The 23,620-nt window shown below is 40.7% G+C and overlaps 1 protein-coding gene across 6 annotated transcripts in view; it reads right to left on the reverse strand.

The window, feature by feature from the left end:
• The window catches only part of LOC149143607 (uncharacterized), a 326,985-nt gene that overhangs the window by 83,212 nt on the left and 220,153 nt on the right, over nucleotides 1–23,620 (reverse strand). For 3 of the 6 annotated variants that reach the window (XM_089447200.1, XM_089447196.1, XM_089447197.1), the window contains exons 9-10: nucleotides 8,972–9,053; nucleotides 8,708–8,831 (exon numbers count right to left, since the gene is read on the reverse strand). In XM_089447200.1, the coding sequence (XP_089303326.1) occupies nucleotides 8,708–8,831; nucleotides 8,972–9,053 (206 nt within the window). Of the gene's footprint in view, nucleotides 1–8,376; nucleotides 8,832–8,971; nucleotides 9,054–23,620 lie in introns of those variants that run through there. The other 3 variants (XM_089447199.1, XM_089447201.1, XM_089447198.1) reach the window with 2 other exon arrangements.

The raw sequence follows: 23,620 nt of genomic DNA on the forward strand, positions 1-23,620 counted from the left end.
TGTTTCACCTGCAGCTCTGATACCATGTGAAAATTCCTAAACCCGGAATTCCTACTGCAGCAAACTGATGTTACTTCTCCTACTAGTTAATCCATACCAGTGAAACAGGAATCGGCGATTAATCGGCAAAATCGCGCGTTAAACTCGGCTCGGCGGCTAAACGATCCGACTGAAAACTTTACGAGTCAACTCGCGTTGACCGATTTTGAATCGTGGTCAACGCGAGTTTGACTCGCGAGTCTGGATAAATCGCCGGTTCTGCGTTTTTTTGGCGAGTCCCGCCAGTTTTTTTTTTATCGGGTTTCGGATTATGGCGGGTAAGGCGTTTATTAGTATCGGGGGCCGAGGCATTTAGAACTTTCACTATCGACGCAGAGCTACATTCGACGCCGCCGGATCGCTGAGTAGCTACGTGAGCGCCTTCAGCCTTGAGGACCGACGTTTGAAGTTTGATTGTTGAATGGTTACGTATGCAGAGCCGGATTGCTGAACCTGCGTGAGCCCGAGCCGCCTTCAGCCTTGAAGACGAGGTAACCTGCGTGACTGCGTGATTCAAAGTAACCTGCGTGTTTTACGTTTTAACTTTTAACTGTAAGTCTGTAACATATATATTATAAAGACGTGCCTTTGTGAAAAAAAATCGCATTGGATAGCAGGTCGATTCCTTACATTTGGTGCATTGGATAGCAGGTCGATTCCTTACAGGGGGTCGAGTTACTACAAAGTAAGTGGGCTACGCCGCTGCATTCCTGTACACCTTTCAGCATACTATTACCTGTATACATGCCCAAGTTCAAAACTTCAAAGTTTTCATGCCCGAATGTAAAAAAATGAGCGTATGTTACATAAGAAGGCCACCATATTGGACTGAAACGTGTGACCTGTAGCTTGGTTCCCTTAGAGGAAAGGTTTCTAGTATGGAAATGGCTCGGAAGAATCTGGAAAAAGCTTCTGAGAAGTCCCTTGTTCAGAATCATCTAGGAAATATTTCCCAGTAAATTCCTGTATGGAAATGCTGATCCTGTATTTTTAACAGATAATTCCTTGAATTTATTTCTTAAATTAGGTGTGAGTGGTCCATTTCATTACTAACAACTCAGTCTTTAATTCTGTTGTCATCAACAGACTTATACACCCTCTGTCTTGGCATGATCAAGGTAGGTTACCGCCATGCTAAGGTCACTGTCATTGAAATGTTGCCATACATTAGAGATTACTGTCATCAAAGGAATGTCATTATTGTTATTAGGTTTGCATCAAGTGTCACTGTTGTCAATAGTCCTATCTCACACATGAATATTGAGAGCCATAGAACATGATGCTAATCAATTGAATATTAAGAGTCATAGATTCATAGTATCACTCTTATGTAAGCCATAGAGAATAGGTAGCGAGCCATAGATTCACTATGTGAATACAGAGTCACTGTTATGAATTTTCCCAGTAGATTCCAGTATGAAAATGTTGACCCTGTTGTCTAACAGATAATTCCTTCAATTTATTTCATAAATTAGGTGTGGGTGGACCCAATAAACCCCTGTTTCATTGATATTGACTGTGATGATAAGCTCTGAGGTTTAGACTGTGCAGCCCTACAGAGAAAAATAAACCCCAGCACAAGTACACTAGAGAGAGAGAAATAATCCAGATTCCAAGCACAGGGTTCTGCTTTTATTGAAAGGCAACATTTCTATATGTTTACAACTTTACTGACATCTGTCTTCATTTACTTTTTTAAATTTCTAGCATATTTTAAATTTTTGGATGATTTTTAAATTTGATTTTTTGTTGTCTTTCACAGGAGCCACAAATTAAATAGAAGCCGGACTCCAAATCTTAATAGAAGCCACAAATTAAACACAAGTTCAAAGCAACAACAATGCCGAGAGAGCGGGACTTTGCTTGGGCTTATTGTGACAAGATTCCCGGAAAATCCATGCTCCTTTGTAAATTTTGCAAAAAGGAATGTAGTGGAGGCATTTATAGATTCAAGTTCCACCTTGCACAAATACCTGGCCATGATATAGGTATTTGCGGCAAGGTTGACGACAATGTCAAACACCAAGCAGCCTTGGCCCTTGAGATGTTAGAGCAGCATAATGCCAAGAAAGCAAAGCAAAATGCTGAAATAGGAACTGTTGGAGTTGATACTTTTTCTGCCACTAGCCCCATGTCACCTCAATCTGTTGAATCCTCAATGCCATTCCCAAGTTTTCCACACATGCCTCCAAGGCCAAGTCAAACTCAAAGCCATGCGAGTCCTTCAACTCCTTCCTTCAACACTGGAGGTGGAAACATAAACACCTTTTTTGCTCCCCGCACAAAACCCGGTTCCCAACCTACCTTGGATGGCACTGGTTGGAAAAAAAATATCTATAGTCAGGCAAGGAAGGCCATTGCTAACTTTTGGTACTATTCTGACATACCTTTCCACTGTGCCAGAAGTCCTTATTGGCAAGCTATGATTGATGCAATTGCTGCTGCAGGTCCAGGGTTCAAAGCCCCTACATCAGAGAGCCTTAGGACAGATATGTTGTTAGAGAGTGTTGAAGATGTCATGCTTGTGCTAGCTGAGTTTCGTTCATCATGGGTAGAAACAGGGTGCACGATCATGAGTGATGGATGGACAGATCAGAGGAATAGAACTTTAATAAATTTCCTTGTATCTTGTTCGGCAGGCACAATGTTTCTCAAATCAGTGGATGCTTCAGACAAGGTTAAGACTGCCCAACTTATCTGTGAAATGATGGAGGAAGTCGTTCAAGAAGTGGGAGAAGAACATGCTGTACAAATTGTCACCGATAATGCAGCGAATTATATGGCTGCTGGTAGACTTTTTGAGATGAGGCACCCCACTATTTTTTGGACCTCTTGTGCTGCCCATTGCATAGATTTAATGCTTGAAGACATTGGTAAGCTTCATTGGATACATGAGGTTGTGGAGAAGGCAAAATCCATAACCAAATACCTATACAACCACACTATTGTCCTAAACACTATGAGAATATACACTGAAGGTAAAGAAATTGTTCGTCCTGCAGTGACTAGATTTGCAACAAATTTCATATCTTTGCAATCTGTGGTTGAGCAAAAGATAAATCTGAAGAGGATGTTCTTGGGACCTGAGTGGATGGGATCTAAACATTCCAAGACCCCTGAAGGCATCGAAATTGCTGCACTTGTGTTTAATGATGGCTTCTGGAAAGATGCCGAAGAGATTATTGCTGTGACGGAGTCCCTTGTTAGAGTTCTCAGGTACTCCAAGTCTTTTAACTTTTTCATTTTTTAAATTTCATTTCAAGCTTCTTTTATTTACAATGTTTCATATTTCTTTAAATTTGGATGCTTGAACTTTCAGGATGGTTGATGGTGACAAACCCGCTATGGGTTACATTTATGAGGCGATGGATCTCGCAAAGGAGGCCATCAAAAGAAGATATGGGGATGATGAGGCAAAGTATATGCCTCTTTGGGACATTATAGATGCACGTTGGGATAGGCAATTGCATTCCCCCTTACATGCTGCTGGGTACTTCTTAAACCCACAATATTTTTATGATAAGAGCAAATTTAATGAGGATGGGGAGGTTGGCAGAGGACTTATGACATGCGTGGAAAGGTGCTTCCCTGATCCAGAACAACAAAGTCGTGTCTTTTCCCAACTACAAGATTATAGGGCACCATCTAAATTGTTTGCCTATACCAGTGTTATAAGACAAAGGTCTAAGATGTTGCCAGGTAGCCAGCTTGAAGGCTTCATCAATTCATTAAATTTGTTTAAACTTTATTTTGTATGTTAAATGTTTTATTAAATTTTCTTTTCTTTTTAAGTTTTTACTATTTACTCACAAACCCTTACGGGCCTTACCACTTGCTAGGTCTTTGGTGGCAAAACTTTGGTAGTGATACGCCAGATTTGAAGAGATTTGCCATTCGAATCTTAAACCAAGCATGCAGTGCTTCAGGTTGTGAACGCAACTGGAGCATGTTCGAGAAAATACATTCTAAGAAGCGCAACCGATTGACACAAAAGCGCTTGAATGACCTTGTATTTGTCCATTACAATCTACGACTTCGCAACAAACAAATACAAGGTGAGATTCGAGAGCTTGAATTTGAAGGTTTCATAATCTAGTTCGTACTTTAAAGTTCAAACTTCAAACTTCAAAGTGAAATTTTAATTCACATTTCAATGTCTCATGATAATGACAGGTATGGATCATTCACCAATCGACCTTGAAGAGATAGATTTGCAAGCTACAAATGCGGCAAACTGGGTTCAATTAGATGAGCCTCCTCTTTTCAGCCTTCATGACTTGGAGAACTTTGAGAGTCAAGCAAGCGAAGGAGTGGAAGGAATCGCTTCTAGTTCTCACTCTTAAGAGTCTTAGACTCTTAGTTGCTGATTTTTTTCTTATTAGTATGCAGTTTTTAACTTTTTTGTAAACTTTTAGAAGCATATGCTTCTAAGGACTCAAGACTCAGTGCTTTGGATCATGTGTGGACTCATAACACATATGAGATACTTATTTATTCATGATATTTTGGACATCTATTGATATTATGCATTGTTTGGACATACCTTTACCCAATATTAACGAAAAATGGTTTTTTTAATTCAATATATGTGTATATTTTTATTTAATGAATTCAACGATTTTTTCCCGATATTTTCCCGATTTTTCCCGATCCGATTAAAACTCTTCGCTCTTTTGCCTCGCCGATTTATTGCCGATTCCGAGTCTGGTAACATTGATCCATACAAGTTATTTATTGTTTTATATGGTAAATATCGAAGTAAATACAACTGCAACATTCACTATTAAAATTATATGTCAAAACAAGAAATTGAACAAGGAAAAGATACAACACAAGTGACACAGTTATTTTTGGATAAATGTCCCCAGAAAAACCCAATGCGGAAAATCGGTCCAACAGATCTGAGGGTTTTTATTATTAAGCAGAAGTTATTTCTGAATACAAACTCTGGACGCCTTGCTGGCAAATCAGTACAGATAATATCACTCAGCAGAAGAAATTAGTGAGATTACCTCACTCTACACTGCAAGTCCCGGTTGATCTGGCAGCTAAACCAACGAGTCCTCGACGACCTCTGCATTGCCCCTATGCAGTCACTGCGTGGGCCTGTGTCACTGCCTTTGAGGCACTGCATCACCTCTCTACTTCGATTTGCTCTCAAGAGCTTCGACTTCAGCCCTCCCGGCTTAGAACGTCAAGACTCAAAACCCCAACAAAATCTCGGACTTCTGCTTGGAAGGCACTGCGCTGCTCTAGGTGAGCCCTCTCTGGCTCTGCGTCACCCTCACTGGGCACTACATTGCCTCCTTTGCGTCTTTCTCTACCTCTATGTTGTATATTCTTGGCTCCAACGAAGATTCTCCAGCCAAAACTATCTCTGCCCCTCTTTGCGCCATCACCACAAAATCACTATGTTGCTCTCTAGCTCAGCAATTTGATCTAACTGATCAGCTCTCTATGCATTTTCCAAATGACCCTCAAGCCTCCTTAAATAATATTATCGTTGTCATTCCCAGATTTAGAAGCTAATCAATGGCTAAGATCATTTATGCTTGATCCTCGTCTTCTTCTAGAAGTTACACCCAGAGTTAGATTAATAACCATTAATGATTTGTCCCGTTAAAAATAATTAATTATTTTAATAAAACTGTCTCTGGCTGGAATTTCCCAAAACACTTTCTGGGTTCTTTGGAATACATGCGCGCAAGCCTTCCTGCAAAATTTGAGGCTTAGAACACATCTGATGCTACCAGAAATCATTTTCCTTCCACATATTCCAAAACATCATTTTCATCCAATATCACTTCCAACCTGATCTTCCAAGCAACAAAGTTTGATGAGTCACCCAACTTCTCAGAATCCTTGAAGTAAGAGGTAGACATCTTGACCAAATCAAATAGGTTCCTTTAGCTTCTTTCAAGAATAATTGCTCTTGTCTCTTGTCTCCTTGGGCTTGTCTTCACCTTGGCTTTGATACCATGTTAATTTTCCACTATTCTATGTTGTTACAATCACTTTAGCCCAATTATTTACTTCAATTAGCAATCAAATCAATATTCCAGTAATAAATACAATAAAAAACAGTAAGAGACACAAGGATTTGGTCAAAGACCAAGGAAAAACCCATAATAGGGAAAACCCTTTCAAATTCTTCTTCTTATTGATTGTCAAAAAATGTTCACAGAGAGAGTACAATGTTCCAATTCATCAATCAAGAGTCAAAGTCAATCCTTTGACTATCCAACAAAACCAACCAAACAATATCCAAGAGATGAGCCCAATAACCAAATCTGATCAAAGTCAAAGTCTCCAAAACTGATCCAAGTTTGTGGTCAACAGTCAACAATAACTTAGGTCACAGCCACAGGGCCATCTTCATTATTATTGTTGGAAAAAGTAACTATGTTCGGTCTTCAATAATGTACTTGAGTCATTATGTAATGTACTTGTCAAAAGAATAAAGAAAAGAATTTTTATTATTGTAACAATGACTTATTAAAGCATGGGTTTCATGCTTGGGTCATCATTATATTAGTCAAAGTCCCCATTGTGGACTCCTAGGATTAATATTGAGTTTATAGAGTCATTGTACATTTGAAGAGACCCTTCCTGGGCTTTCGAATCATGTAAAAAAGTTTTGTATCAAGTCAAATATGAATTATGTGTCCTCCACATCATGTCGGCCTAAGGAAGATCAAGTCGGCCTAAGGACCCCCATTCGACCCACAAGAAGCCTATATATTGAAGGAGGTCGAAGTCATTTGAAGCACTCACTCTCAAGCAAGTTCGATATCTCAAGAAGAGCTGGAGAAGTGCGAAGTTTGTTGTCGGGAGGACAAAAGAAGTGCGAGTTTGGGGGAGTCTCTAGAGAAGAAGAAAATCGAACTTTTGGTGCCTCTCTCTCTATTTCGTGGTCTGGGTTGGGAGATCGAAGTCTCCTAAGATTTCGTTGTTGCCATAAGTTGCATGTTGTTGGAAGCTGCTGCCTAGTCAAAGTTGCTAGAAGGGTCAAAAATCTTGGAGGTTGACATTGTGCGGAGGGAAAGTCCGGTCTTGGTCTAGGGTAAAGAGTCTCAAAGAATACTATTGAAAGAAAGAATTATCTTGACTAGGTTTTCCCCTCGAGGGAGGTTTTACCTTGGCATGTGCCTATATCTTGTGTCTCTTGCTTTGTGATCTTCATATATGTATAATTGTTTGATGAAAGATAAAATAATAAAGAAGTAAAAGAAGCCAACACACTCACAAGTAATTATCAAGAAAGGAGAATCAAACCCTAATATAATATCCTTGATTTTCGAACACTAGTGACCACTAGTGTGGCTGTAGCCCTCTAGCCAAAGGGAGCACCCTATCAACCATGCGGTTGTAGCCGAATTTCCCTTGATCCAACCCTGCGGCTCCAAATCAATATCTTCTTCTTGCACATGCGAACTCAGACCTTGCAATTTCGGACCTGTATGAACCAATTTCAGACCTGTACGAACCAATCCAAAAAAAAGAGAAGAAGAAGATGCTTGACGATTATGTCCAAATGAGGTTGACTTGTCTTGTATTTATATGCTTCCAAAGGGTGCCCAATTTATCTTTAAAGCCAACCTGAACTTTTGCATACATGTGGGTTTTCACCTTAAAAAACATTTTTCCTTGACCAAATTAAATTCTTCCAAGGGCTAGGAGGGGTCTTTCTTGATGAGGAAGGCTATCCAAAAAGGAGAATTTGTCCCTGAGCTGCCAAATTAACACTACTTCTATAGCATATTTATGTCAAATTAATAAGCATTGAGCAATTTATACATCGCTGATTCTCTGCCAATTCACTGGTACTAGTGGCAGGTAAGACGGTACATATTCTGATTTCATAAAGACAAAGTTGGAGTCTCCTCGACATATTGATCCAGCACAGAAGAAAGGAAATTTGTATATAGAAGTCAATTACTTTGGACTTAAAGAGTGAGGATTTTTTATAGATTTTGAACTGGTCAATGGATTATGGATTATGGAACCATAACAATAAATATTCAGTTTCATAACAGGAGATACACTTTTGGAAAGATGAATTTCAGATTAAGAGCATGACCATTATTCATGATGAATGAAACATTATTTCAATAAATTTATGATAGAACTTTACTAGTTGTGTATGCTATTAACTTCTTTGAGAGCCAAATCAAGAGCAAAGGGTTCATGATAACTAAAATCCTTTTATTATGGAAGACCATCAAAAGTTTGTATTTTATGTAACAATAAGTGGTGAATAGTCCTGGCATATATGCAGCTCTGTTCAATGTTAACATTTAAGAAGCAAGAGTTGACCTCTTGGATACCTTTAGGAGCTAATACTAAAAACACTTCTTCTCTTTCCATATGAATTAGAGATGCAACACCAAAATAGAGTAGTATTTGTACATAAAGATTATGGTTAATTGACAACTGGATCACCAAAGTGGACATAATGTCAGAGAGGACTCAAGCTAACAATTAATTCAGAATCCACAGATAGTGATAATTTTTCTCCAGAGGGTCATTATGAACTTCTGAATTTAGCAAGTGCCGAATTGTTGTCCATGGAAAGGGATAGAAAAAGAAAACATTCAGCTATTGCAAATAAAGTTCAAAGGCAAAGATATTCTGAATAGGTCAACCATGTTATTTACAAATGAGTTACCTTTCTATAATAAACTCATCAATTTGTATACCCGTGTGGCGTGCACCCTCCTGTAAACTCAGGAGAACTTGATCACCAACTTTTATGGTTGAAACAGGTACTGCCAACTGTCTTGCTTCTTTATCTGCAAACAATTGTTTTGCTTACATATTCCATAACTCAAACACTTGAATCTTCAAGAAGATGAGGAATAACGAATTAAAATAAAAAATTGACTGGATAAAAGGTTTAGGGAATCAACAAAACTTTATTGTAGATCAATACCTTGACAAGGAGGACAGACTAAACTAACTGTTTCTGCATTTTGTAAGAGAATACTGCACTCTGCAACCTCAGCAGAATCTATCTGCAAATATGAATGATAAAAAATTAAGATTCTATTCGATGGATGGAAAACAAGAATTAAAAATTACAAAAATAAAAATAAAAAATTCCCCAACTTAAGTCCCTGATCCTCATGCAAGTAACATGATAAGATGGATTGGTCTGTTAAATTCCTTGAGCTTGAAATAGAAGTCCAGTTAGGTAGAATTATAAATGAACGGGTTTCTGGTTTTGGATGGACTTTCCAGGGTATTTAACATTCAAAAATAGTTTTAGCAATGTTGAAAAATTCGGACTCTGGAATAAATCGAAAAGGGTTCAAAAATTGAAGGTCATAAAAATCGGGAGAAAATCGAATAAATAAGCGAAACCCGGCAAAATTTTAAAAAGTACAAAAAATATTCATTTTTTTCAATTTTTATAGCATCTAAAGTATCCACAATATCAGATAAATGCATTGCTGCATAGATATGAAAAGAAAACTAATATATAAGATGTATAAGAAGTCTAGTGCTACATCACATATCAACAATGAATCAAGTCCTAAATCTTGAGTCCTGACTCAGCCTCAAGAGTCAAAATATCAACAAAAAATATAATAAATGTATCTCATCATCATGAATCATCTACATGTCATAAACTAGTGAGTCACAGAGTTTCATTGCCCCTTTTCTGGGAATATGGAATGGCTTTTCCTCTAGAGGAAGAAGGCCCTGCCCCTAGGGCTAGAAATGGACCCTGACATCCTCTTGAAGCAAAAATAGGTCGCCTCTGTCCTCTGCTGATGCCCATGACAGAAAAGAAATTGCCACTGGATTAGCAGAAACATGAGAAATCCTGGCCCCTACCTGCAAATCTGCAGCTTCTAGAGATAAATCGTTGAGCAGTGGAGAAAATACAGCAAATCTCCTCCTCGGCACTTAGATTTTGGTCTCTTCTCTTCATAGGTCAAACAGGTGACTCGGTGAGCTAACAGTGCAAAATGATAAAAAAAACTAAATTTTTTGACTTAACACCAGCCCCAATAAACCCCCACAAGTATTTCAATTGACTAGCAACTTTATAGCAATTTTTATTATTTAATCCCGATTTTCTCAATTTCGAAAAACTCGCCAAAAGCTCAGCTGATAAAATCTTCCAGTTGAAAAACTCGCTATTTGGGGATTTTATCAGGATTTAATCCCGATTTTGGTAACACTGCTTTTTAGAAGTGGCTAACGTTTGGTATTTAAACAAGCATTTCACATTAGATTCCTTTCTTATCAAGCTAATTCACGTTGATTATGAAAACAGACTATCAGAACCGCAAAATCTGGAAACCTACCACAATATATAATGCTCAGTGAAGAGGAATTGACAGAAGCTGAACCTTTATCTACATTCAGCAAAGTGAATTCACATGGACTGTACATGATACCATGGTCAACAGTGAGAATCTAGCAAAAGTCGTCAAATGTGCCAGGCATTTATAATTCTATTGCTGCACTAACAGCCAAAATTGAAAGATAAATGTTACCCTTCATATAGCATGAGGATTACATGTCTGATTGTCATCACACATTGCAGAGACTTGCAGGATAATAGCTTCATGAGGACTGTACTAACAGTAAAAATAGAAAGACAAGTGTTAACCATCATATAGCATGAGGATTACATGTCTGGATTGCATCACTCATCATAGGGATTTGCAGGATGATAGCTTCATGAGGATGGTAGTTCCATTGGGTTACTTAAGTACTTTGGATTGGAGGAGTCTCATTTCCCCTTGTGATGGATTGTCATGGTTTGGTTCTCTCTTCATGGTTGCACATCTTTGGTTGATGGATCAGCATATTAGTGGGACAGTTGGTGGTCATGCTTCCTACTTCATGTGGCTTATATTGGTATCATAGTGTTGATCTTGATATATTGCTCATCGTGGCTAGATGGTATTAACCCTTGCACACTTGCATGTTGTGTTCCTACTGATTGATAGTAACATGACATGATTCTAGTGCATAGGCATTCTGTAGTTGTTGATAACTTGATTGTTAGTTAAAGGGCTAGGAGACAAGTGCCCTAGCACATGATGATGTATTTGTAAGGATTGATGTGTAATATCCCGTTTGCTAAAATGTGCTATTTTATTTCAACAAAATTTCAGAATTTTCTTTGAGGACTTTTGTCAAACATTTAGTGAACAAACATTTTCACAAACACTTGGCGAGCAAAGTAAACATGTACAGCAAGGATATTGCAAGGGCAAACGAATACTTTTATTAGCTGTAGGAGAATATTTACATGCAAGTATAAACCTGTGTACTGCTCCGGCAATGGCTGAACCAATTCGACCTCCCAAAAGATGATGACTTCGGCACTTTAAGACTGAACTTGATCCACAAGGAATTTGGAATGAATACAACAGCTGGATCAAATGAGGACGAACTCGACCCACAAGATCAACTCAGCCTCAGCAATGGCAAACTCGTGCTCGGGCAGGCAAGGAAGACAAGCAACACGATCCCCAAGTAATAAGAAACTCAACCTCCAAATAAATTAGCAATTCGGCCTCTAGTTAAATGATCAATTCGGCCTCCAAATGAATGAGCAACTCGACCTCCTTTAGCAGCTAACTCAACCTCCAGAAATGACCAATAATTTGACCCTTTAGAGATACTCAGCCTCCTTCAGCAACACAATTCGGCTTCTTCTAGGAAGGGCAATACAAATTTGATCTTGTAGGAACAAACTCAGCCTCCTTGTAGAAGTGATTTTCGGCCTCCTAGAAATTGAAATGACTCCCAGTAATGAAATCCTAGGCAATAAACTCAGCTATAGTGATTAATTCAGCCTCCAATAGGAAATGATTGCAACCCTCTGGCAATCAATAAAAGTGAACAGCCTCCATGGAGAATATTGTTGATTTGGGGTAGCATCGGATGTGCTCTAGCCATGAAAATTGGTGGAGAGGCTAAAAGACATGAGATCTCCAAAACCCAAAAATGGTTTGGGGAAATTCTACCGGTGAAGGAGATACTAAAATAATTAATATTTTTAATGGGTTCCTAAGTCTAAAATTAGGAAAATAAAAATATTAATGGGTATTGATATAAAACTGGGTTAGAAGGTTCTAAATGACATGGATCAAGCCAAATCTAATCTTAGCCGTTGATTAGAGATGTAATCTCGGCCATTGAAGACTCAACAGGAAAAGTATAAGAGGAGGCTTGATGGTCAGTTGGAGATACACCAGAGTGATAAGTCAGTTTGATTTTCTAGAGCGGTGTTTGTTAAGAGAAATCGAACCAGTGATCTGAGTTGCAACAAGGGGCAGTGAGTGCATAGCAGATAGACAAAGATAGTGTCGGAAGACCAATGCAGAGGCAAAGAGGTAGACGCAGAGCTAGCAGGAGCCATGCAGAGGCTAGCAGTGACAGCATAGAGGGCCAGAGGGCCTACGTGAGTGACGCAGAGGCTGCAAAAGTGACACAAATGGCCAGAGAGGCTGCGCAGAACCTCAGAGGCTAACGTAGAGGGTTCCAGGTTGGCGCAGAGGCTAGGAGGGCTAACGCAGTGCCTCGGAGAGGCGTTGGAGAGAATTTTGTGGAGCAGACTTTCAGAATATCTGCTTTCGAAGAGAGGTATTACTGCCACATAGATTTCTCTGTAGGGTGAGCCAATTTGGCACCCAGTGGTACTCAAGAAAAGTTGCTTAATAATAAAACCCTCAGAACTGTTGCACCGGTTTTCCCAAGTTGGGTTTTTCCAAGGACAATTGTCCAAAAATAATGGTGTCCCTTGTGTGTTTGTCTATTTCTTTTAGTTGATGATTTGTAGATGGTTGAGATTGCATTGTGTTTATTTCAATATTTATATGGTTAAATAACTTGTTCAGTAATTAAACAAGTAGGTGAAATAAACCAGATAGTGCAGGAAAATTTCTAACGGGTTAGACTTAGAAATTTCAACATGGTATCAAAGCGTTGCAAATCACATGAGAGCTAAAGGCACCAGCTGAATCAGAGAATTTGCAACAGAAACAGTTGTCCCGAGTGACAAAAGTTGTTCCTAAGAAGAAAGCAGCAGAGAAGGGATGACGTAGAGGGCCTACGTCATCAATTTGAGCCATATAAGGGGCCAGCGCAGAAGCAATGAGAAGCAGAAGAGGCTCACGAATAGCCACATCATCCTGCTCAGCCAAGTAGGAGTCACGCAGTTGGCTAGTGGAGCGTTTCAACCACTGTTGGGATTGCGCAGAGCCTAGAGGCTCAGTTCTTCAGTTGTTGGGGCATAGGAAGCTGTGGGCAAATTGTGGAGTGTGAAGCTGGTGAAGTGTTGTTGTTGTTGAGGCAGAACAGTACCTAACAGGACAAAACCAAGGTAGAAGGGAGTCGCTACCTAAGCAGATTTCTAGCCAAGAAATCCAAATCAGTGTTGCAGGAGCAAAGGCGATCATAGAGGTGTGATTTGAATGTTGGCAAGAGGATTTCCAGGTGGGAAATTGAGACTCAGAGAGAGTCTAGAAGAGAACTTCCAAGAGGGAAGTAGAGACTCAGAGGGAGTCGAAGAGAGAACTTCCAGGAGGGAAGTAGAGACTAAGAGGAATCGAAAGGAAGAGTAAAAATGGCCATGAACAGACTGAGGGATCAAGACAGGCTAGACGGGACGTCCAACTTTGTCATCTAGAAGGCCAGGATCTTGTCTATTCTAAATAGACATCGCATCAAGGCCTTCGCATTGATAACCGTGGCTATCCCAGTCGACCTAGCTGATAACGAAAAGTATGAGGATGCGATGGCCAAGGCAAAGTGCATAATCATTGATGGGGTCAAGCATCATGTAGTTCAACATATTTCCAAGAAGAATACGGCAAAGGAGATGTGGGACACCTTGACGATATTATATCAGGGCACTTCCGCAGAGGAAGATGCTACTGTAGAATCAGCTGCAGTCGTATCAGATACAGAAGGGGGAGCAGATAGATCACTTCCTCAGCAGGTTGTAGGAGATTTGGGACCAACTGACTTCCATAGGGGCCATGTCGGATCAGGAGTTAATGGTGAGGACTGCCCTGAACGCAGTCTCCAAGGAGTGGGAGACATTCGTCCAAAGTATTTTGGGCAGAGCGACTCTTCCAAGATGGGAAGAATTGTGTGCAGCTCTTCGCCAAGAAGAGATCAGACGGCTGACCAAGGCAGGAAGTAGCGGCAAAGGAGCCCGGGTCAAGAAAGAGGAGGAAGAGGATACGACTCTGGCGTCTGTGGGGCAGCAAGGAAAGAGGAAGAAAAAGGACCTCTCCCAAATTAAGTGCTTCAACTGTGGGGCACTGGCCTATTATGCAACCCAGTGTCCTAGGAAGAAGAATAAGGGAGAGGTGTCTGACTCCAAGGCAGCGCCAGCTAAGGCAGAAAAGGAGGTAGAGGATGATGACGATTGTGCCATGAGTGCTCATGTACCTCTAGAGAAGAGGTAGGGCTATAGTAAGGAGGACTACAGGAGATGAGGGGCGAAAAATACTTGAGGTACCCAAACTCTTGGATCATATCCGGCTACGAGAGACCCAAAGTGACAGTAGCAGAATGGCGAATGTCGGTAGAAGTGGATGCGGATGGAGCGGCAAAGAATGTTAGAGTGCAGTATTCCCTGGCAGCGCAGAGAGGGTTGTAGCAGTGCAAGAGGCATAGAGGAGGTTGCAGCAGTGCAGGAAGGCACAGAGGTGTTCACAGCGGTGCGAGAGGCACAGAGTTTGTTGCAGCAACACAAAGGCAGCAGAGGGAGCACAGGATAGCAACAGAGAGACCTTTAGCATCAAGATGGTTTCTATCCTGACAAGGATGTCAATAGTTGGGTAGATCAGTTACCATCGTCTCAATAACTGATTTGCAGTGTGGCAATAGCAGTGGTAGTGCTATGGGCAGCACGATGCAGCATGATGAAAGAGGGCTGCAGTGGAGATGCAGTGTTGGGAGGAAGTACCAGCAGCAGCACGGATGCAGAGGGAGCTGTCGTACAGATGTAGCAGTGGCAGTGGTAGAGCCATGGGTAGCAGTACAGGGTGCAGCAGTGCAGAGGATGTTGGGTAGGAATGCCAAGCATCAGCACAGGTACCAGTGCCAGATGATCAGGGTGATGCCCAGTGGTGGAGTATTATTAGAGCACATTCCTCGCTAACAATGTTACTTGGGAGCGGGAGCGGAAGCGGGAGCGGGAGCGACCATTTTCAGAAGCTCCCGGTTTGGGAGCGAATCCGGGAGCGATTTTTTAAAAATATATATATTTTTTAATTTTTGATACATATATGTCAACAAAAACATGTAGAATGATGAAATAGACATAAAAAACATAAAAAAACATAAATTGATCATTGAACCATATCACATCAATCATCTAGAAATTATAATCGTCATCAACCATGTCCACAAGTTAGTAAAATACATATTACAACTGCAACATATTGAGTCTTATAAATCATGATTCATCAAATTCAATATTAAAGTTTCAACTTCAAGCTTTCAGAATTGAAAATTCAATAACATTTATCATCATTGATCACCAAAGTTGTACTTGTAAGCCAAGTTTAACCATACAAGAAGTAATATCGAAGATATTTCTAAGTCCTAACTTCTAACTGTTAACATGATATTAAATGTTAAAAATTTATAAAATTAAACATGAATAATGAGATGAAATGAAACAACTTTAGTCTTTCACAAAGCATCATATTCATAATTCACAATCATTACCAATGAGTTATAATTGCCAAGACCCAACTTCAAACTTCAAATTTTCATTGTCACAGTGATATAATGTTTACAAAAAAATATCATAATGTCTGATGTCATAATGATATGAAAGAGTCAAGAGTCAAGAGTCAAGGACTCAAAACTCAACAATTATGAAAACTAAAGTCTAATAGAAACTAAAAAAGACAAGTAAACTGTAAATCTACAAGTGGCCCTTGCCACGAGAGTCTCCAGGAGTATAAGCAGGTCGTGGTGGTCTTCTAGGAGTCTCCCGCACAGACCGACGACCAGAACTAGAACCTCCACGCGAGGGTGTCGATGGAGGTGGCAACAGCAATGGAACAAGACTCGGGCCTCGAGCACTGCTACTAGATGGTGGAGGTGGAGGTGGCATGGCTGCTGCAGCTGCTTCATTTTCATCCCTTACAAGCTCCTCTTCTAGTTCTTCAATATGTACAATGCCATCCTCCAAATTGTCGTCCTCAGGGTGATTGTCCCAAATTTTATATGTGGGATCTTCATTAGCCCGATCACAGTAATGGCTCAACAACCTCAAGTTGTAGTGCACATAAACCAAGCTTTCTGCTCGGTTTTCGTTGAGTCTGTTTCTTTTCACATTATGTATATAACTGTAGGTGCTCCAACACCTCTCTGCAGAAGAAGAATTTACAACCTGTGAAAGAACTTTTTTTGCCAATTTTGGCAAAAGTCCGTGGCCGCCATATGTTTCCCACCATGTGAGAGAATCAAATTTATCTTTGTCGTCCATTGCATGGAAGTTACCATACAAACCAGTGCCACTGAAGTATCTGCCTATTTCAAGGCGCACAGCTGCACATTCCTCCCTGTCAGGCACCAACTTTTCTAATGCTTCCAGATATCCTTTAGTTACCTCTTGATCTAAATGGGGTTTGGTCCTAACCCCACCCCCTGCTGCAGGTTGGCCCAACCAAGATGTAGAGTAGTATTTTGGCGTAAGGATATACGCCAAGCAATGTAGTGGAAGGTTAAGCCTATTCCACCGTTCACACACACAATCATGAATCAGTTTGTACAAGTTGGGATCTTTATTATGAACAATGTCTTTTATTTCCCCCAACATGGTATCCATTTGCTCATACACCTCGCCAATCACTGGTTTGTCTGTATCTGCAAACCGAATCATGTGATAAATTGGCTTGGTGAAATCCAATACCTGCCTCACAGTTGTCCAAAACTGCCCATCAAGAGCGGCCTCCTCCACCGTTTCAAAACCTGCCATGTCAGCTACATTTGTAGCCCTTTCCTTTAACACCTGCCAATGTGGACTTGATACCATGCTAGCTAATGCCTCTCTTACCTTCAAAAGGCGCCTGAAGGTGAGGTAATAGCTACCAAATCTAGTCCTCGCAATCTTCAGCAACTCCAATCTCGAGTGACTGCGGAAAAGGCCATGGGTATTGCTATGATTTGTAATAAATTTTATCATTTGTTTTCCTTTCTTGTACAAATCACCAATCCATTGGTATTGTTCATTTTTGTTTTTGACAATATCATGCAACAGAAGGTTCAATGTGTGAACCAAACATCCAGACCAAAATATGTTCGGGTATTTATCCTCAATAATTGCTCCCGCTGCCTTACAATTAGGAGCATTATCAGTGATGACTTGGATGACATTGTATGGGCCAATACGCTCAATTGTTTCAAGTAATGCTTCTGCAATGTTGATAGTGGTCTTGAACTTGTCTGAGTAATCATGTGCAGCTAGAAAGATGGGACCACTAACAGACACAGCAAGAACACTTATCAATGGCTTGCCTTTTACATTTGTCCATCCATCAGATACAATGGACACCCCATTGTCAGTCCAAGAACTTGTCATTTTATTCAAAGAATGTGATATTTTTGCTTTTTCATGATCAAGGCCAACAGTTCTTGCCTTGTCATACCCAGGGCTCTTGTATCCTTTAGGGGCATCATTTATGGCAGAAACCATTTCGTGCCAATAAGGTGAGCGTAGAACATTGAATGGTATCCCACATGCATAGAGGAACCTGTAAACTTTTGAATCCACATCATTCCTACACCCCTCATCAAGGAAATCTGATATGGTTCTACGCCTTAAAGATGATGACCCTGTGCCTCCATGTCCATATCCACTGCCTTGGGAGGATGCTGAAGAAGTTCTTTGTGATTGTGAGCTTGGTTCAAAGAAACCCCTTGATCTTTTTGTTCTGTATTGGGCGTCCTCCTCTTCCTTTATGTATTTGGCTCTATCTGCTGTTGACACCGCTGCACAAGTTTTGATTCCTATTTGTTTCTCTCCATCCCATGGCCTTTTCCCGTAGAGGTGTCTTCTAGCACAGGTGTATGAGCCTGTGTAATCAGTGTTGCAATGGGGGCAATGAAATTTAGTGGTTCCACCCCCTCTCCCTGTTTCAGCCCTGTGAACATATTTCCACAATGGAGTTTGGTCTTGTTTAGTTTTTTGAGGGTCATGTTCACCCTCCTCCACCTCCTCCTCACTGGGGTTTTCACCCATTTGACTTCCTCCGGCTTCTTCATCCACCTCTTCAGTTTGAGTCCCCCTCCGTTTCCTACTCTCCACCACCATAATAACCATAAAAGGGACCAGGAAGAGGAAAATGCCAATAAATATCCCCAGGTCCATGGTGTTTGATGTTTGTAGGGTTTTGAGTCTTGAATCTGCAAATTAATTTAGTTTATTGGGATTAATTCATTTAATTTATTAATTTAATTTAAATACATGATTTTTAAACAGTTAAACTCAAACAACTAAATTAAATCAACTAAATTAACTACCTAACCAGCTAAACTAACTAGATTACTAAGTTACTTACCTCTGCAGGCTTGCTCCTCGCTCCTTGGCAGTTGCTCCTCACTCCTCAGCACTTGCTCTTCGCTCCAATGCTCTTGCTCCAGCTCCAACTTGCTCAATGAAGTGATAATGAAAGTTTTTTTGGCCCATTGGCCTTATAAAACAAAAAAAAATTCTAAAATTTTTATTTTTTTCGGGTCCGGCGGATTTTTTTTCCGCCGAACCGCTCCCGGCCCGGCCCGATTCGCTCCCGGAGCGTTTTTTAATGCCCGGGAGCGATCGCTCCCCGATCGCTCCCGGGCATTAAAAAACGCTCCGGGAGCGCGGGAGCGATCGCTCCCTGAGTCGCTCCCTAACAGACCAGGGAGCGTAAATTTTTTTACGGGAGCGCGCTCCCGAGCCGCTCCCGCCCGGAGCGCGCTTCGGGAGCGGGTTCGAAGGGGGGGGGCGCTCCCCCGCAACACTGCTCGCTAAGAGGGAGTGTTGATTTGGGGTAGCATCGGATGTGCTCTAACCATGAAAATTGGTGGAGAGGCTAAAGCACATGAGATCCACGACCCCGAAATGGTTTGGGGAAATTCTACCCGATGAAGGAGATATTAAAATAATTAATATTTTTAATAGGTTCCTAAGTCTAAATTCGGAAAATAAAAAATATTAATGGGTATTAATATAAAACTGAGTTAGAAGGTTCTAAATGACATGGATCGAGCCAAATCTAATCTTAGTCGTTGATTAGAGATGTAATCTCGACCATTGAAGACTCGACAGAAAAAGTATAAGAGGAGGCTTGAGGGTTAGTTGGAAATACACCAAAGTGATCAGTCAATTCAATTTTCTAGAGCTGGGTTTTCTAAGAGAAATCGAACGAGTGATCTGAGTTGCAGCGAGTGCGTAGCAGAGAGGCAGAGATAGTGTCGAAAGACCAGTGTAGAGGTAGAGAAGCAGACGCAGAGCCAGCAAGAGCCACACAGAGGGCCAAAGGGCCTGCGTGAGTGATGCAAAGGTTGCAGAAGTGACGCAAAGGGCCAAAGAGGCTACGTAGAGCCTTAGAGGCTGACGTAGAGGGTTTCAGGCTAATGCAGAAGCCAGGAGGGCTGATGCAGTGCCTCGGAGAGGCGTTGGAGGGAGTTTCACAGAGCAGACTTTCAGAATATCTGCTTCCGAAGAGAGGTATTACTGCCAGATAGATTTCTCTGTAGGGTGAGCCAGTTCGGCACCCAATTGTACTCAAGAAAAGTTGCTTAATAAGAAAACCCTCAGAACTGTTGCACCGGTTTTCCCAAGTTGGGTTTTTCCGGGGACAATTGTCCAAAAATAATGGTGTACCTTGTGTGTTTGTCTATTTCTTTCAGTTGATGATCTATAGATGGTTGAGACTGCATTGTGCTTAATTTAGTATTTATATGGTTAAATAACTTGTTTAGTAATTAAACAAGTAGACGAAATAAACCAGATTGTAATGTTCCTAAACAAGAATTTAAGTGATAATCCAGCTAAACAAACAGTGCAATAGTGGAAAATTAAAAACATTTATCAAACACCCATGAAACATTGTAATACTGGAACTGTTGAGCCATATATTATGAAACATGAGAGCAAGAGTACAATATATAAATGAGTGGTGCACCTGGGCTTGTCTCAAGAACAAGCTGGACCAAACCCAGGTGGTAGAATAGCTGGAAAGATGGTTATTTAGTTGTTGCTCCACTGTGCTCTACGCTGTCCTAGTAAACTACTGATCTGTTGACTTCAACCTGCTAGAATGTGCCCAAAAACTACCCAAAAAATTCTACCCCTTCAGTCTTAGACTCCTTAGACAAAACCCAGAAGGGAATTTCTCTAATTTTGACTTTGGATTTTCGGCCTCTTGGGAGCTACTCTGCGGCTACTGCTACCAAATTCGATTTGCAGGAAATAGCCTGCAAATCCACCTGGAAACACCCCTCAAATGTTGCTTTCACCTATACTAGCTGATCCCTTACTTCCCGGACGGTTGTTGGCCCTGATGGTTGCTCAATCAAGCCCCACGAATTTGCTTCTACAGGCCACTACGCAGTCTCTTTGCCCAGAAATGCATATTGCTGCATGTACTGGCTGGATGGATACAAAACACTGATAAAATACCCTTAGCCCTCTACCTTCCTTGCTCCCGAAACTCCCAGCAAGTTAGGGACCTCTTGGTTGGCTAAATCAACCTCTGCGTATTTCTGGTTGCCCAGAAAACACGCAGTTCCTTCCTCTGCATGGCTGGCTGAGCTGTGAATCATTGTTGGAAACTCCTGCAACCTCTGTGGAACAACCTCCCTAGGGCGGGCATGGATAGTCCCCCAAAGTAGAGGTTGAATCTTCCTTGTGGAAGGCTTGTGGCTAAACAATCGGTAGACTCGCTAAGCAGCAGAGCGTACAAGAGTGAGTTTGTTTGTCAAATATTCAGAATGTTGCAAAATGAGAGCTCCATCCTCTTTTATCATCTTGGGCACCCTTAGCCTCTTGTGGGCCCCTCCCACTAGCTCGAATTCCCTCCAACGTCCTCCTTGGCCAAATTCGAATTATGCATGTGGTGGCCCCCACATTCCACTAGTTGCCAGAAATAATTCGAACTGCCTATAGTTCCTAAGTTTCTGCATGTGGGGTCCTCCTCCTAAACCAAACGCTGCCAAAATTGTGTTACGGCTCCGCGTGACTAATTCTTTTGAGAAGGGACATGACACAGATAGTGCAGGAAAATTTCTAACAAGTTAGACTTAGAAATTTCAACAAATGTAGCTCGGCCTTCTTGAGAGGATAACTCAACCTCCCCAAATACAACTCGACCCAACAGATAAACTTGGCCTTCTATAAGAATGTGCTCTTGGCCTCCTCTAGAATTATGCTCACTGCCCTAATAAACTGCTTGAACTCGGCCTCAATAAATTGGTTGAACTCAACCACAATAAAAAAAAAATTAAAGGAAGTAAGGGTTTTATATTAATAAAGAACTGGATTTTCGGCCATAACCCTTATAATAGCAAACCAAAATCTTGCCATATATATCTTCAATTGACGATACATTTGAAAATCACAAATGACAATTCCATTCTTGCATGTACAAAAAACATTACAACTGAAAACACAATAAAAGTCCCAAGGATCAGACAGAATTTACATGGCAACATAAAAACATTTTAAGATTGAGATGACCAACAAAAAACTTCCAATGAATACAAAAAACATTACAACTGAAAACACAATAAAAGTCCCAGGGATCAGACAGAATTTACATGGCAACATAAAAACATTTTAAGATTGAGATGACCAACAAAAAACTTCCAATGAATTCATTCATCAGCTGCGTCCATTTCTAGAATGTTGAAGAATGTAACTAGGTTCAATCTTCATAATTGTATTTGAGTCATGATGTAATGTTTTTCAAAAGGAAAGAAAAAAGAAATTTTATTATTAAAGATATTAACTTATTAAAGCATGGGTTTCATGCTTGGGTCAATTGTTTTTAGGTCAAAGCCTCCATTTGTAACAACTCTGGTCAAAAATCCAAGTAATAAAGTTAATAAAGGCAAAATAATAACCAAAATCACAAGACATGTATTCCAAGCTGAATGTTAGACAAAACCATAGTGATGGGGATAATTTGCGATTAATTAATGGCTATGGAAATTGGCAAAGGCAATGGCAAAGTGCCATTAATTGGCATTTTATTTATGAAAAGAATGGAAAATGAGAGAAAAGGAAGGTGAAAGGTCACAGGTTGCAAGTGAGAAGGAAAATGAAGAAAAATAATGGAAACTGAAGAAAATGGAAGCCTCAATGATAAAAAGGCTTCTGAGGATCAGTTCATGGTTTTTTGTCAATTTTAGCTTGGAACTCTCTCTTCTATTCTTTCTCTCTCATACTCTTGCAAACATAGAGTTTTGTTGGAGCACTCTTGGAGGAGTGTGGCATACTTGGGATTTGGAGCAAGGAGGCAAAGGAAAAGCAGGAAAGCACAAGAGGACAATGGCATCAGCGACTATAGGGGGTTTTACTTACAGGTACCGAATTGCATGTATGATTTCCTTGCTAGTTTTGGCATGCATGGCACATGCATGTGGTTTCTTGGTTATGATATGTCATTGACATGGAGGATTTCCTGGATTGACTGGCTTTTCCTAGCCTTGCCATTTCCTGGGTAGCCATGGTGTTGTGGGTTTCTTTCCTTTTATTTTCTTGTTGGTTCTCATGTTCCTTATGGTTGTGGATTGAGTTACTAGTTTTTGGAGCCTTGGTTAGACAAACACTCCAGAAGCCCTGTAACATCTTGGGTTGAGTTACTAGTCCTAGAAGTCTTGGTTGAACAAATGCTTTGAAGCCCTTGGTGGGTTGAGTTAACAGTCCTGGAAGCCCTAGTTGGAAAAACGCTCTGGATTTTGGCAGTAGTTGTGCATTGAGTTACTGGTCCTAGAACCTTGGTTGGAACAAATGCTCTGGAGCCCTGGACAGCTTGGGAAGAGGCCAATCTAGTGATGGTTAGTAATGTCCAATCGCGAGGTGGAATCACTGATTGAGGTTCAGGTGGTTTGGCCTCTAGATGTCGTGGTTTGGTTTTGTTTGATTTGTTTCATGAGATCCCACATTCATGCTTGGAATATGGCGCAGGGGTGATTGGCTGAAAGAGAGATTTGGTTCAGCCCAATCTATGGTCGGGTGGTATGTGGAAGTCCCTGACTTGGTTGGATTTGCATATGTTAATAAGAGCTCCTTTTCCTTGGTATTTTCCTGAGTAAATGTATTTGTCATTATGTGGCTTTACCTAACAGATAACATTGCAGCTATTGGAAGTAGATATCAATCCTCCTCGACGATTCACAGAAACGTATGAAATCCCTATGTTTAGATTTGTTGTTATGACTGGTATTCATGTTTACGGTATGTCTGATGAAATGTCTGTCATGGCTAGTAGGGGTCAGATCAAGTCCTTGTTCAATTTTTTGCATTAGTAGCCTTGTTTCAATGTTATTTATCAATTTTGGAAGTTTCATGAAGTTCTGGGCAGTGGCTTGAGTCTTG

This window comes from Pinus tabuliformis, chromosome X (genome assembly GCF_031772625.1).
Source record: "Pinus tabuliformis cultivar Carrire ecotype Pingquan chromosome X, CPIR1, whole genome shotgun sequence".
Taxonomy (NCBI): domain Eukaryota; kingdom Viridiplantae; phylum Streptophyta; class Pinopsida; order Pinales; family Pinaceae; genus Pinus; species Pinus tabuliformis.